The sequence below is a fragment of the Saccostrea echinata genome, unplaced genomic scaffold (genome assembly GCF_033153115.1).
Source record: "Saccostrea echinata isolate AGI-Se365-2 ecotype Australia unplaced genomic scaffold, CSIRO_AGI_Sech_v1 ptg000040l, whole genome shotgun sequence".
Taxonomy (NCBI): domain Eukaryota; kingdom Metazoa; phylum Mollusca; class Bivalvia; order Ostreida; family Ostreidae; genus Saccostrea; species Saccostrea echinata.
The window spans coordinates 4,642,926-4,659,798 of record NW_026889789.1 but is presented as its reverse complement, the minus strand read 5'-3'; the positions used below and the strand labels follow the sequence as shown (position 1 = coordinate 4,659,798).

The 16,873-nt window shown below is 32.8% G+C and overlaps 1 protein-coding gene across 1 annotated transcript; it reads right to left on the bottom strand.

Annotated features, from left to right (window-relative positions):
- Nucleotides 1-1,859: 1,859 nt before the first annotated feature.
- On the bottom strand, nucleotides 1,860-14,288 carry LOC133200530 (ficolin-2-like). The gene is made up of 6 exons (XM_061336317.1): nucleotides 14,130-14,288; nucleotides 11,337-11,424; nucleotides 10,593-10,711; nucleotides 9,556-9,652; nucleotides 2,409-2,573; nucleotides 1,860-2,146 (listed from the first exon to the last, which is right to left on the bottom strand). Exons 1-6 carry the CDS (start codon nucleotides 14,286-14,288, stop codon nucleotides 1,914-1,916), a joined length of 861 nt encoding a protein of 286 aa, XP_061192301.1. The 3' UTR covers nucleotides 1,860-1,913.
- Between the last annotated feature and the right edge of the window lie 2,585 nt (nucleotides 14,289-16,873).

Here is a 16,873-nt window from a genome sequence, read left to right as displayed (position 1 = left end):
TACTGTAGAAGGAGAAACTTTAATTAAATTAAGATTGACTTGATTTCTGTACTAAATACAATTCATTGGGGCTCAATTATGTGGTTTTCTTAAAGATTATAGGTATTCTTACGTAAATTCTTAAGTAAATTTGAAAAGGGAATGTAATTTTGTCAAATAAAAAAAAGTTATCCTCCAGCAGAAAAAAAATATGTAAATGCATGCAGTTAAGAAATATTGAAAGTCATACGTCATCTCTGAAGATTACAAATGAGTGTAGGCCTATCTCGTAAGAGCATCTGATCCAGTAATGACAAAACTGTTGAGGTTTGTAAAACAATAATTGCAAAACAATACATCAACCACTAACATGGTTTTTTTGGGGCATTTTTTCTGCACTGTTTGCAATCAAACAAGCAGAGCATTTTATTGTTTCACTATTTTGTTCGATCATTTGGCTTCACATGTTGCACATTAATTATGAGAATGGTGTCGTCAAATTTTGCTATTGATCCACATTTAAATGCAGTGACTTTATAAAAGTTTACAATGAAATCTATGTAAGTCAACAAGCAATTGGACACATATTTTTGTGTCAGAAAGGATGTTGAAATGCACTGTCTAAAGAACATGGAAAAATAATTTTTGGAGTGAAACGGCTCGCACAGGGTTGTACTAGAAAGTCTTTCCAGTATTACAATATGGCATCTTACTACAATAGTCTATTTAAAGCGATCAGTCTTAATTTTCGTCATGTTAGATGTATTATTTGGCTGCACATTATGATCTCGGTAAAATCGAACTATACATTTTATTCTTGTCTCATTGTTTTGACACGTGTACCTTGGAAATGAAAACGATTTCTAAAATTCGTTTAAACCCGAAGGCTCTCCTAAAGTCAGTACATTGCTGCAGTATGGAAATCAAACAAACAATGATAGTAGATTAATATAAGAGTACAATTCTATTAACAGTTTACTTTTGAAAGACGGAACACAAAGGTTTATTACAAAAGGTCGAACAAATTATTTATTTTGAACAACTAGTCCGAGTTTTTATCCCTTAAGCAATCAATTTCTATATCACGGTAACGATCGGTGTATTGTTTCTTTAAACCTCAAAGAATTGAAGTGCCGACTACAATGTCATTCAGAATAGTTTATCATGTGTTTTAATTTCAAGACAAATTGCCATGACTTGAATTCAAAAAAGAGTTTATTTGCTTTTAATCATCGCAGGCACGTAATTTTTTTTGAATGTGGCGGACCACCCAGAAAAATACTTGACAACTTTTCTGAAAAATCTTTGACAAGCATAATTATAAAGGTTAACTGTCCAAACTTTGCGGGGGTGGGGTGGGTGTTCCAACTTTTTCGCAAGAAAATTTTTTCGATACATGGTAGAATTCGACGTTTCTACAACAAAAAGTGTGGGGGTGGGGTGTGTGGTGGTTTCACCTGCCTTTCAATGAACATTTTCTTACTTAATTAACAGTTGAACTTAAGTAAGGTCTCTCCCCCCCTCCCCTTCCCCGACACTATGTAATATCCCTCATTGTATTAACTTTCTTCCATGGGAAAATATGCTTTGGTAAAATGTCCAAGTGATTTATTATTAAGGGGCAAAAAGTCTGCAATAGTTAAACATTTTGAAGCATGAACGAGAGAGAGATGTTTGGAATACTAAGTCAATAATCCTATAGGTAATAATTATAAGTCAAACTGGCACAGAGAGATAAAAAAATTAAAGCTTTTGGGAATCCTAGAATATTAACCCCCTTGATATAAATCTGCACAAGTTGTTTACACAAAAAAAATAATTTAATATATTAATTGATAATAACAAACAAACAAACAAAAATTAAATAAAATGAACTTAAACAAATGTAAGTGCTTTAAAAAGAGAAAACAGTATCTCTGTTTACGATGGGGTGTTCAAGGTTTACGAAGAAGCATTTTCACCACCTTCAAGGGCTTGTACATATCCCAGCCATACCAGCCCATAACATTACTTCCGGATGAGGCGTACGTCGCCGTCAATTTGGTTCGTAGACAACTCAGATTCCACCAGGCTGTTTTATAGTCCACTGCGCAATTTCCGGAATTTGTATCATGGTCGACATCCTTAGCAGAAAAGGGGGCATTGTTGTGAAAGGCCATACTGTCACCTAATAAATTAAAATCCATGTATATTATTTAAAAAAAATTAATATAGACATTAATTTGGAAATTGATAAATCAATGGGAAGCTCTATATTACCAAATGCAATATATAGTTATAATGCTGAGGGAATTAATTTTTGGTAAACTGGTATTGATGTACATGTACGATGAAGTTATTTTTCTCTCTCAATACATAATTTTCAAAAAACTCGTTATTTTTTTTTTTTTTTTTTAAATATTTTTACTTATTTATCTAATGATATTTACCTGCATCCCCAGTATAACCGGAAACCGTCATAAGATAATTAGTTGAAGTCGATCCAACATTAAAACTACTGTACTCTGCGTAACGAGTGTTTGAAGAGTAATCCTCGAATTCAAACCTCAGCACTGTGTTTCCCCCGGCTGTCAACAGATGGATGTATAGGTTTCCTACAATCGAAGAAGACTTTAGTTAGCATCATATGTTATAAAATGACTCTTCTTTGTGACCCTTTCAATAGCCATCCTCCGCGGCTAGGATCGATAAAGCTGTCCGAAAAATGTCACAGTATACCAGCCGTAGTAACTTCTCTGAACTACCTAGATATGACGTCATAATGGCATATGACGTCAAGTCACTGCAAATTTGAGCAAACATGACGGGGAAAGTGTCATAACCTTTACATTCCTTTCACATCACATGTAGAATTTTATTTACGTTGATGTTTATAATTCATGTGTTTTGATTTTTGTTTTAAGGCTGTTATGATGGTGAATATTTGCAGTATGATATCGTTATTCCTTTTTCTTATATGAAATGTACGTATTCAAATAATTACAAGAAAGATTGTGAAATGCTCCCCTTACACGTCCGTAGACAGAGTTAGAATTTATAAATCTTATATATATTAGGCTGGCACAAGTGAATGATAAGGATTAATTGAAGATATTCTGTGTGAATCTACTAGAGAAATATGTTCTCTAACTGAATTTTGCTGGGGGATTGTATGTAATTTATCCAATTTTGTATAAATTGTGATGAAGAGTGGAAAATGACCCCTTGTATGTGGGTAAGTTGAGTTTCTCGTGAAATAGTTTCTTAAGAAATAAAATTCAGATTTTCCCCCAGCACTTTATATATACCCAAGAACACGTTTAATTAGTTTAAGTAACAAGCCGTTCACAATAATTTTGTTTTTCACTTGTGCCGATGCGATTTTTGTGCAACATTTAGGAAAATTTATAAGTGTCCGTCACGTGATCAACACAATCATCTTCTTCTTCCAAGTAACTAGTACTGCAAACCTCCTCTGGAGTATTATCGCAGACTTTATTTGCTCCGCATGCCCAACAGAAGCGTGATGTTAAAATACTCACAAGTTTAAAGATAAAAGTCCATATGTTCAGTTAAAAACACAGCACTATTCTAGATGGTATATGGATTGCCAAGTTGGTGCAGCTGCTCCTTAACCCTTTCGACGCTGAATAAAGTTACGTCTATAACGTCATGGATGCCGTACTATGATGTCAATTGGGACGTAAAATAATTGCTTCAGAAAAATCGTCAAATTGATAATGAAACAAGCACCTGTTTAACCAAGATAATAGGATGTTTATAGTTTTCAAGGAAAAATCGTATAATATAGTCATATTTATTGCAGTAATTTTTAATCGCCATAAAGTAAATTTAGCCAATATTTATCCTGTAGCTAGCATATGCAAGGAAAGTTCTTTAAATATAACAAAAGAGAGTTTAATCTATAATTTCAAATAACATTTCTACTAAATGTTATAAACAAATGACTGCCGTCACGAGTAAAGGGCCCTTAAATAGCCTGGCCCCTTCTGAATGCAAATACATGTATAAATAACTTTAAAAAACATATCTGATTATTTTTCTTCTGTATTTTATGAGCATTTTAGTAAGGCACTTCAAAACTACGTTGACGTTACTGACTGAAAACCTAAGAATGCCGCGTGCGTAAATTCAGTTTCTAAACATTCTTAAAATTATTTAAATAATTTTAATCGTTTTGACACATAAAAACTTGAGAAAATATTTGATTTTTTTCTTCTAAACTACTAGTATGTCCTAAGAAAAAGACTCCTTAGTTCATACTTCTAGAGGCAGATCCAGTTATTTCGTAAGAGAGGAGGAGGGGGTCTAGAAATTTAGGATCTGGAAACGGTTTATATTCAGTCGAAAAAATAATAAAATTCCACAAAAGGGTTTTTTTTATATTTAATACTCTAGCTCAATTAATAAAGTATATAAAGCACTTGTAACATTACCCCCCCCCCCCCCAAAAAAAAATACACGGATGCCCCTTAGAGAAATAAGAAATCCAACCCAAACAAGTGCACCGCGCATAAAGCTGGCCATCCCCTCGCAAAAAAGCAAATAATTAATATCGGTTATAAGCACGCATCCCCCCACCCACCACAAGCGTGTTTCTTTTTCGCCTCTAGCTTTGTTAAGAGAAGATAACCACACCCAAGTATTTTTTGTATCACCGATGGATTCTAATGGAAAATTAATTCAGATGAATTTATAATGTGTGAAATTGTTTTTTTTTTTTCTTAAAGTTTATTCTGTTCATAAAAAGTCATAAATAAAAAAAAATCTTTTTCTACTTCCAAGCGGATATTCTTTTTAAATACGTTGATAAAATATTTTAAATAAGTTTCCATTGTTCATACAATTCAATTTCTTCGCCTGTCTTAGATATGGAATAGAAACATAAAAAAGAGGCACATAACGATGTCAAAAGATTATTTTGTGAAAGGTTATTCCATTCATGAAAATTGAAACTATTAGTCAATTGCTTATTTTTTTTCCAAGTAAATCAAACTGTATCAAAAGTGGTCTTCTTTTTCTTTTACATGTGCTCTCGACGCTTATCACTTGGACACAACAATCGTACATCGTTTTTTAAAAAGGCCGAAACTGAAATCTCAAAAAGAGAACATGTAAATTGGTTTCTGTAAAATAGATTCAATAGACAGCGGAACATTTACTGGAAAGATTGGAAATATACAGCTTACGTCATTTCCATCTTATCTGATGATCGATAATGATATGGGCGGGTACAATTCGACACGGACGTCTGAGAAAACAGTGGATTGACAATTTAAGTTTGAGGTTGGTTTTCCATCCACTTAAGCTGATTTCATAGACAAAGTATTAATGTATGCTTCAAAAGACAAATAGTTTTAATTCCCGAATAGTTTGAAAATTATGTAGATAAGAATTTTCAATCCAATATCAAACGTTATAGATGTATTCTTTCATGGGACGGCCATTTGATTATAAGGGGGGGGGGGGGAGGGGTCAAATTTATTTATGTCGATGCCTTCACAATACAGAATACATTACATATTTATTTCAAGGATGTCAAGAGATTTTATCTTATTTCAGTCTTCTTCACCGAAAAACGGTTGACAAGCAAAAACGGGAAAAGGGGGAGGGGGCTGTCCAAACTCAAAAACTTTCTGCTTATTTCTATTTTTGGACAGAAAACTCTACCTGATTTATATAAATGTCAATCTATTCCGAAATTGACATTATATGTCTTCTGGATCTATCACGAACACAGTGCGCACAAGAGTAGCTGGGGTGGATTGAAAATGAATTTCGAACTAGAATTTCAATCCCATGTTTTCTCAGACTCATTCTCTATCATCAATTGTTTTGACTCTGACAGATGGAAATGACGTGAGCAGCATATTTTCAATCTTACCATTTAATGATGTCGGAATGATTTGAAACTTCGTGATCTAACTTCACCTGCTGGACATAGAAATATAGCCATCAGTCACTTGTCATGTTTAAGCTTATTATTTCAAATAAAATTCCTTGTAGCATTGCGCTTGATCCGAAATGACCTTTCTGGATTCCTGGAATTGAAGAAATCTCGCGAGAGATTAATTACTAATATGTTTACAGCGATTGTCTGGTTTCCAACTCAGATTGACGAAAAGTTCTAAAATTAAAAAAATCATCCAAGAAATACTTGTACTACTCTTGGCTCTTTTCTATATAATTATGCACATTTAATGGAGCTGGGCTTTTCTGGGCAAAATGAAATACAGTTGCATTAAATCTGAAATTGAAACTGAATATCTTGCGTGACTTGAATTTATTTTTTCGCAATTAAGGTCATCTATTCATCTTCCTCCGTGACATCAGGTAACCTGACATCTTAGCTTTTCATACTTCGATGCAATAAAATGTACATATAATTATAAATATTACGTCCAATACACGTTTATATTTTTTGTATATGGCGATGCAGTTAAGCAATATCCATTTCCTAGTTATTATTTTAAAAATATCACTTTCTCGGAATCTTGAAATTACAGAACATGACTTGTATTTTTGGCTGTTACCACACGATTGGATTAGAAACGTTTTTTTTTCTCTAAAAGCAGAAAGGTGTGTGTGTGTGTGTAAGGGTGTGTGTGTGTGTGTCCTTTTTCCTAAAGGTCATGTACAAGTCAACGGAACTTTCAGAAAATGTCGAGATATCCTGGGTATCGAGATATCAGAGTTGAAACTCGACTTCCAAGCAGGGCTAATTTATTTCAATAATAAGTTAAAAAAAAAAACAACAAACAAACAAACAAAAAATGAACAAACAAACAAAACGCTTTTTTACATAATTTCACGGTCATCAAAGTTTTGCACGAATCTCCGGTTTTTTTGTTTTTGTTTTTGTTTGTTTTTTTTTGCTCAAAACTTCACCGTTGCTTTAATTTTCATCTTTCTCATAATGTATAGATTTTTTTGACTGTCTTTGTGCCTTCCGATTGGTGTGACGTGGTTGATGATTTTGAACATTTTTAAAATATCTGAATTACACCCATAACCACTTGTTATATGTAAAAGTATTTTTTCCTTCTAGATCAGTGATTTATTTTCAAAAGATTTTCGCCATATGACCATTTCTCAAAAGTTCAATCATAGTTTCTTTACAGCGTAATCTATTGCTTATTCTATTGTTTCTTCTTCTTCATACATAATTATTTTCAAGCATAAAATCACTGACGATGTAATTGTTATTTTCTTCAACACTGAGTATTATGCTCTTGGAGATCCATTATTGAAATTTTTTTAGCAAAATTTATTTATTTATTTTTTTTTTTTGCAAAAATTTGTGCCCTCATCCTACGTTTAATTGTGTGTTAATTTAGTATAGAATTATTTATATAGGGGCTGTTTGCCCCCTCCCCTCCTCATTTGTTGTAGTAGCTTCAAATATCCCATGTTACCAGTATTTATATCCGAATAAAGATGGGGTCTCTTTTTCAGGTTGAACTTTTCACGGTTGCCTTTTTATTCGGAATTTTTTTTTGCTTGTCAATTATCTCTGCCCCCCCCCCCCCCCGGCACCACCACCCACACTCATTTGGAAATCGACGCTACACCCTGAGCCTGTCTAATCGTGTATATCAATATGATTAACTAGGGAACAAAATGGCTAAATACATTTCATAAGGTGTTATTCAGAATAAAGAACCACTTATAATATAAAGGACACGTATCTCTCTCTCTCTCACTCTCTCTTTCTCTCTGAAAAAAATATATGCATGTAGGCTATGTATCACCGCAGAAAATAAGTGTAAAACTTTCCGGCAACAATGAAACATAAAATTGCTAACGGAAAGTGCGCCATACTTTATTTACAATGCTAGCGTACTCCAAAACTGACGTCATTATTTAACGTCAACGTAAGAAATATGACGTCATATTTAGACCAGTACCTATGTGAAAATAAAGACCTATACTCGTGTCAAAATATAAATATCATTGTGTTTAATTACACGTAAGGTATATGGTTAATAAAAGAAAAAGTAAAACATCTATTAAAAACGACATTTTTGTCGGTTTGGCGTTGACACAGTGAACGACATTTATGTCGCTTTGGCGTCGAAAGGGTTAAATCCCTCCAAAGTTGAGCATGGACAACGCTGACTGGGAGGTTGTTCCATAGGCAGATTGAGGAAGGGAAGAAGGATTGTTGGTGATTCTGCACTCTGAAGTATGGAATTTGGTAGTGGAGACTGTGCCCTCTTGTTGTTGTTGATTGTATTGGGGTTAAGTATGGCTGTGTTGGAATATTCACTAATCCATTGATGAATCTATACAGCATTGTATCTTTAAGCATTTGTCTACGGTATTGGAGAGTACGCCAGTGGAGGTCTTGGATCATTGATGTTACGCTACTGATGGTTCTGTAATCTCCGTAGACAAAACGGGCGACTCTTCTCTGGACCAACTCGATCTTGTTGATGCCCTTCTGTGTGACTGGGTCCCATACTATGCTGGCATACTCTGTTATGGGCCTAACCATAGTTCTATAGCACGTACTGCTCATTGATCTTCTTTGGGCAGGAACTGATGTTACGCCGAAAGAAAGCATTTGTATTATTTGCCTTCTTAGTCACACTGTCGATATGTGGGATCCAGCTCAAGTTGTTGCTGATGTATCTGGCTGTTTTTACGGTGGTAAGTGGTACTCCGTGGATAGTATATGTTGATACGATGGGCTTCCTCTTGTTTGTAACCCGCACATGTGTCATCACAAAAATGCTTTTTTTATAATACCTTATTCAACTCTCTTTACAACTTAACTGTTTATATATACATAGATTACAAATTGAAATCAAAACATAGCTCAACATAAAATAGTATATATCTAATGCATATTAAGTCTTCGGACAGCCTTATCATAGCTACGTAGCTAGCCAAGGGTTTCTGATCCACTACTCTTCTAACAAACCTTTGGCCTACTGCATATGGGGTTGGACAGTTTCCCTTATATCTAGCAATATTGTCGTCCTGGACAAATTGTCACCGGCGACAATGTGTACCTACCCTCCTTGCAGCTACGTATTGTCGTCCATCGGTACAATATATTCTCACAGGCTGCAAAATTATACATGTCATACTGTCGCTGGCGACAATTAGCGCCTTCCCTCACGGCACATTTTTCGCTCTATAAATATAAAGTCTTAAGTTCTGTGGTTCAAAAGTTAATAGGAAGGTTAAGGTTACGACAGAGACACAGACAGATGTTCAGGCAGGATAATAACAATATTACCCCCTTCTTCGATCTCGGGGCATAAAAAATCAAATTCTTTTCCTTTAATACCAAAGTTTTGTATGGATCTTTTTCTACCCTCATTAACTTGATTTTTCGTAGATTTGTTTTAAGGCAATAATATAAGATAACATTCCATTCATCTATCCATCCATCGATAGATTATTAGGGTAACTCAGAAGTGAACACTTTTTAGGATAAATTTGAACAGTCATGTTATACATATATGTATTAACGCTTCACAGTTATGTATTCTTTGGATACATGTCTTTAATCTTAGAATCCCTACCCCCTCCCCTCTCCCCTTCCACACTCTATCCCTATCTCACCTATCCAGGTTTCCGTGAAGGGACTACCAAATCCATTCTCATATTCAGCATAGGTCCTGTAGAAGTCCACACTACCGTCATTTCTGTCCATGATCACCTGGAAAGGACAGCATTTAATGTGTGGGATTAAGTGCAGCATGACAATTAATATTGGAACGTTTTGCACCCCTTCCAAATTATTTCATGTCAATTCAAAATGGGAATCAGAATCATTACATGTACGTAAACTAATTAATTTCATTTTCCTCAGTGTACACATTCTGTATACATTAATTGGTTAAAAGAGAGCGAATGGATAATTTTTTTTCACAATCTTTTAGAAATATTGTTTGACGTTAATATTTCTGGTAAATATAAGGCCTTATCTGTCATAAATTACTTGACGATTTTTCTTGCATATAAGGGCAGAAATATGCCACCATAAATATTTCATGAACAATTTCCTTATTCCTTTCCGATTATGTTTATTTATTTATATATTTTTTTTTTTGCCATCAACATAGTTTTGTTGTATGTTGACATTGCTACATCTGGCATGTCGATGAATCTTTTAGAAAATAGAAAACCTTCCATCTTGAGGATATAAATAAGCCACCATTATATCAACTATCACGTGCTTATTAAAGCTACTGTGAGGTTAAATGAAAAGAGGGAGGAAGTTTAAACAATTTAAGGACATACGCAACGTACCTTATCTACTGATAATTTTTCAAGATAGTTTAAATTTAAAATTATAGTGCCATCAGATGTTTGTAGACAAAAAATCAGGATATATTATCAGGGGTTTTGAAAAGATATCAATTGATGAAAATTCTTGTATGATTCAAAGAAAAATATACAAAAGAAAAAACATAAAATAATAATTAAAAAAAAACCCCATTACTTAACATATTTTCTAGATGTTTTGTTTATCCAAAATTGTTTTAGAAGAAGTGTCCAATAGCATATATAGGCATTAAAATGTAGCACATAGTTCCTTTAAGTATTGGAAGTATTGGAAAGTTCAAACTGCGTTGCGTATGTCCTTGACACCATACTGTATAGGCATAGCCATTCTTCATGATGCACTGAACGTCAACTGGTCCACCATTAATGGTTACTGTGTAGACCCCGCTAGTACCTGATAACGAGGCTATGCAATCACAGTCAGAACAACCTGCGTTTGGAAAAAAAACAAAAACAAAACATATTAAGTTTTGAAAGCACAGTACTGTATAAGGAGCTTTTCCAAAATATCATAAAAATTTATAAGTGCGCGTACGATTACTTGCTGACTATCTATCTTTATGTACAATTTATCGAACAAGCTACTGAAATCTACGAAAAAAACTTTTTTTCCTACATAAACACATTTGTACAAGTCTTCAGATTAATATAAAAGAGGTAGCAACTGCACTCGGCACTTAAATCCCGGAGGCCCTCACTACTTATTGGCCACGAGCTCCTAAAGAATCAATTTGAAAACCTTCATGGGTATCTGGTGACATGTCATTTAAGTAAAATAATCTTTCCAGGACTGAAAATCAACAGCAATCAATCAATCAATCCATCCATCCTTCCGTCCATAAATCAATCAATCAATCAATCAATCAATCAATCTATATGTAATTGCTGAAATTAAAATTTGGTTTCCTATGATTCTTCTGTTTTTTTAAAAATAAGAATCATGATCTCTTTTGGCACATATATTTCACATATATTTGGCACATATATTTCCTTCGTTGAATCTATATCTAGGCAATACACAACCTATCTGACGTCAGCACAGGACCATGACGTACCTAGATGTGTTCCTGCTACCTGTCCAGGTATGTTTTCACAGGTACCGCTTATCCTATTCAGCTGCATACCACTTCCACAGTTATTATCCTACAGGGTAAATCAAATTATTGTGCATATCAATAAGATATTGGTCATATTCCGGATATTTTTAAAGTCTTTTTTTCTTGGTTTGGTTTCTGGCTAAATGAAAAATATTCAAAGTATTTTTCCTTAAATGTCTTTTATATTTAGATGTTAAGGATTTTGAATCGATCATATTTTTCTTTCCTTCTCATATGAGTACATCTTTAAATCAAAATGAAAAAAACTGAATTTTGAAATCTAGCAGGGACTATTTTTCGTCGGAATGGTGGCGCATGAAAATATCTCCTTATTTGCTACTTATTTGTAATAAGATTTATTATAAGATATATATTTACTATAAAACAATGAATTTAGATGGCATTTTTAAACAATCAAAGACTTAAAAATTTTGAAATAACCGAAACTAATGACTAAAGTTTTCAAAAATATAAAATAAATATGATTGTCAAAGGACAATCTTGAAAGCCTCTGAAGGAAGAAAACAAATTTGAGCAACAAATTCAGTAAAATACATGTATGTTTTTCTCTCTTATTATGCGGATAGAAGTATTTATTTTTATATCATTTTGAATCTTTATTTAACTACTTCACTTCATGTAAAAATAAGAAAATTTTAAATATAAGAAGCATATAAATATAACTAACATTAAAAAATTTACAAGATCTCTAATTCTCTTTTGAGTATTTTAGAGCTGATTTAAAATTTTGAAGATACTAAACATTGATCAAGCTAAAAAATACAAACAATACAAATCTATTTGACAGGGACTAGAACATGAATCGTTGGAAAATACAGGGGTGGGATCAGGTGCCTAGGAGGAATAAGCACCCCCTGTCGACCGTTCATACCCAAAGTGAGCCCTATGTATTTAATCAGGTAGTCAAAGTAATCCGTAGTCAAATTAAACATAAAAAACAAAGCCCTAAAATTAGTATATGTCAGTCAAATTACAACCCATTGATAGGTTATAATTGCTAACAAGGGCATTATAACAACTATAGAATTTACAAAGTTCTTACTTTAAACGGGGTTATTGTTATTTACCTGTAACGTCAACATATTTGTCAGTAGCCTGACTTGGTTTTAAAAATTGATCGTACTCAGAGCATGCTCTGAATAAGTTGTAAGACAGCACAATAAGCAGGTGATAGTGGAATATTATTACATAAAGGAAAGTTAACTATGGATATGCTAAATTCATTTTTTTTTTGTGTCAAAGAGTTTAATTGTTAGTTGGCCCTTATCGTCTATGGTCAGTAACGCATCCAAATATGAACAGATGGACTAGACTCTGTAGTGTCTTTTATTTCGAGTTCACTGGGACATATCGAGTCGACAAATGAATGGGAGTTACTATTATTAATCGATAAAACGTCAGGGATACAACTGAATATCGAGTTGAAGGCCACAACAAGTGTTTTTTTCTTCTCTAGAGAAGTTTTTGAATAAATTCTGCTACATAGAAATATAAAAACAGGTCGGCTTTAAAGGAGCACAATTAGTGCACATCGAAATGCCAACAGATTGTTGGAAGATGAAAACCAAAATACATAATAATTAAACTTTTTAAGCATCCTACAATAGATATTTATATTATTTTTATAATTTTTGTCGAAAAATGAAATGAAATGTCTGCAAAAACATATACGATTGCAGATTCCTAAAAAATTCTCATTTGACCCCCTTTTTACCTGTCAGTTCCTAGCGCAACAAAATAAGGTATTCTAAATAAGATAACTTCAAAATGTAGTATATATTAGTAGTATAGGACATTCCTTAATGATTTTTTCTTTACATTTTCAAAATTGATTGAATTGACAGGAATGTTTTGGGAATTCATTGTACGACTTTTATCCAAATTAAAACTTTGTCGACAGCGTGGCACGGTGGTTAGAGCATATGCTCTAGAGTTGCGTAGTAAGTTAAGGAGTTGATCCTTACGTCGCGGGTTCGAATCCCACTGCGAGACGTGGAGACCGGTCCTTAGGATGGGACCGTATAAACCGAGGTCACCAAGGTCCCGTGTCGCAGTAGGCGTTGGCATGAAAATGATCCCCCACTGCTCAAAGGTCGTAAATGCTGAGTACAGGTCTAAATTTACAGCCCTCCACCGGCAAGTGTTGGCATCTCAATATGAGTGAAAATTTCTCGAAGGGACTTAAACAAGCAAACAAATAAACAAATTGAAACTTTTTGGAAAAGATTAGGACAAAGAATTTAAGATATGAAAGAAAATTTGTTTTTTTCCCCAGATATATAAGAGAGAGAAAAGCATTTTAATGTATTTGTTTTCCTTCTTCCATTTTAGACATTTTAACTAGAAGAAAAAATGCTGAAATAATAAAAAAAAAATAATAAAAAGGTTGATTTTTTTCGAAAATGAGCACAATTTGGCCGTTATTTTTAAAAAATCCTTTTTTTAAATTTACTCATGGAACACGTTTTGGTATTTGATGAGAAGAATATCCATGATACTTGAATTTATGTAAATCTTATACGGTACCAATTTTAATGCACTTGATGCGCATTTGGATAAATTATGTCTTTTCAGTAATCTCATGCCGAAGGGTTGGAAATCCGAAACATCAGAGGAAATAGGTTTTTTTTATCCTATCAAAAGTCTTATATTTCTTTTTTGATTGCTTAAAATAAACAGATAAGATTAAAAACAATTTACTTTACTAAAGAAACAAAACCTAAATCTTACCATCTGATAGTATTTACAGAGTTCACCAGTCAGTGAACCAAATGTTCCATTCGAACCTCCGTTCGTCAAGCGGCAGGTCTCTGTTCCACCGCTGAGGGTACACAGTTCGAATCCATTACACTGCAGGTCATGGATGCATTTTCGGGAGCAAAATCCCATAATATTTTCCAGAACAGGTGATGGATGCTCACTTCGGACATGACTCACTTTACTATACAGGTTGTTTCCAGTGTGGGTAAAAGTCTCTTGGAAAAGCAACGCTGCGCCAGATATTTTGGAAAAGGAGAGAAAAAACATCAAAACAAGGGAAACTAAGTCAGATATCTTCAACATGATTTCAACTTTGACTTTCCTTTCACAAAGTTACTATTGTATGATTTTAATTTTCTTAGTTTATTGATCAAATGCTATTAATTATCGTGCGGCACAAACGAAGTGTATATTGAAACAAAACAAATTAAATATTTAAGGAAACCATTAAGAACGTTTAGGAGTGTAATAACGATTGCTACAATCAATATCAAAATTTAGTTTTCATTTTTTTCTTTTTAATTATTTGATTCCTTTACATGAAATACAGGAAAATATAGCCAATTTAAAAATCTATAAACACCCTGCTATAAAACCCCTTTTTTTTCTTGGGTATGATTTTTTTTGGAAAATATCCGAGCTACTAATGTTTGCTGTTAATTTTCTTAAGTCAAATGATATGAAACTGACTTCTCTATTAACATGTTCCTTGTCAATTTCCATGAGGGTGTATAATTTTTCTGCATTTAAATATAGAGAAAAGGAAAACTAGTCATTGAAAATTGAGAGTAAATTAAGAAAAATTAAGTAGCCGATTTTACTCATTCAATTTGTACCAAATACAAATGTATTTTCATTCATTTCATTTTTTAACAAACTTGAGGCATAAGTAGAAGTATATATCCTATCATAGCACTCTCATAAAACTTTAAAAAATAACAACAACATAAGAATTAAAATTTGTTGTTGTTTTTTGTTTTGTTTTGTTTTGTTTTTTAGATTAAATCTGTTCTTTTTTTTCTTTTCAAGTGGCTAATGTATGTACATGTAATTAAGATTCAAGCAAATAGAACGATTTTACATTGATAGCGTCAATATCATTTTAAGCTCATGTTTTCTTTAATTTGAAGTCGATGCATGCATTCAAAAAAAAAAAAAAAAAAAAAAAAAAAAAAAAAAAACATTTGGTGTAAATAAGAATATTTTGGAACCGGAATAAGCTAACATTATAATTATTCTGCTTAAGGAGGGATTATTGTCTGGTTTTTTATTAGATGAAATACTCAAAGTATATTTGCTTATATGTTTTATATATTTAGATGTAATTATAAGAGATTTAAAAGATCATATTTTTCTTTTTTCATCACATTTGTACAACTTTAAATAAAAATCATTATGGTAAACTGAGTTTGAAATGTAAGGGACTATATTTTTGGCGGAAAGGCGGCGTATGAAAATATCTTCTTTTCTGCCTCTCAAAATTATTATAGAAAAATGAATTTAGTTATAATTTTTACACAATCATAGAGAAATTTTGAAATGTAAGTTAAATTAATAATAAGGGACTTAAGTTTTGAAATATATGAAACAAATATGATTTTCCAAACAAACTACAAGTATGTTAGCTTTTCAAAGCATCCAATCTAAGTACAGATTTGAGCCAAAAATCCATAAAAGTGTTTTTCTCTCTTAGTAAACGATCAAAACTTTTGTTTTTATATCAATTTGTATTTTTTTTTTGACAATTTTACCATATGTGAAATTAAGAAAAATTTACATATAGGAAGCATATAAAAATAACTAAAATATCCTAAAAATTTAAGAAAAATAGAGAAAATTCGGATTAGTCAATATCCATTTTAGTTAAATTATTTATGTAAATTTGGTTATATCATTTTATAGACCTATATTTTATGATGATTGGCAGCAGTATTTTTTGTCACATCCCTCGGGAGATGACACATTAAGTTTGAATCACCGGAAGTGAAGTCCTAGTGTAAGCTGCCATTGATAAGCTGGTGGTCCGGCAAAGGAACTGACGATGACACGATTTCTAAATATAGAGATGTAAACAAAATTGACCAAAGTCTGTCTTATTATTATTAAACAAAATGGTCCATCTTAAAGTAAAACTACACCGGTGTTCATTAAGAGTAATAGAGGTAGGATCACTTGGGTGGTGGTGGGTCTTCATTAACGGTTTATACACATAAACGTTGTATCTAGGCTATTGCGTAAACGATGCATGGTCAGCGCGCAGGGATCAAAATACACAAAACATGGCATATTGAATGTATAAGCCAAGGCGTGGATCCAAGATTTACTGACGAAAGAAAACAGTGAAAACATTTAAATAACAACTCACATTAAATGCATATATACAATGGCAAAAACTTTACTTTTATGTGCACTTTAGTCAATCGATAATTAATGCCGTATATATATGAAAAATAAAACGGAATTTATTCCAAAAAAAAAAAAAATAATAATAATATAATAATGATATAATAAAATAAATAAATAAATTCTGAAGAAAAGAAATTTTACCTAAAAGCACAATTTAGGCAGAAACATTAATTTCTCTGGTTTCAGTAACTCAGTGCTGCAGGCATTGGAATAAAGATCATAAAGAATCATTATACGAGTATTTTCTCGGATGTGTGCACTTTATTCTTTTTTATTTAAATTTACCCCTGTAGAAAAGTATAAGAAAA

Excerpts from the sequence above, each read along its gene's own strand:
- LOC133200530 (XM_061336317.1), bottom strand. The coding sequence starts at position 14,288 with ATGGGATTTTGCTCCCGAAAATGCATCCATGACCTGCAGTGTAATGGA. Across the intron at positions 2,574-9,555 it reads CTTCACGGAAACCTGGATAG|GAAACCTATACATCCATCTG; the intron begins GTGAGATAGGGA and ends CTTCGATTGTAG. Across the intron at positions 2,147-2,408 it reads CGGTTATACTGGGGATGCAG|GTGACAGTATGGCCTTTCAC; the intron begins GTAAATATCATT and ends TTAATTTATTAG.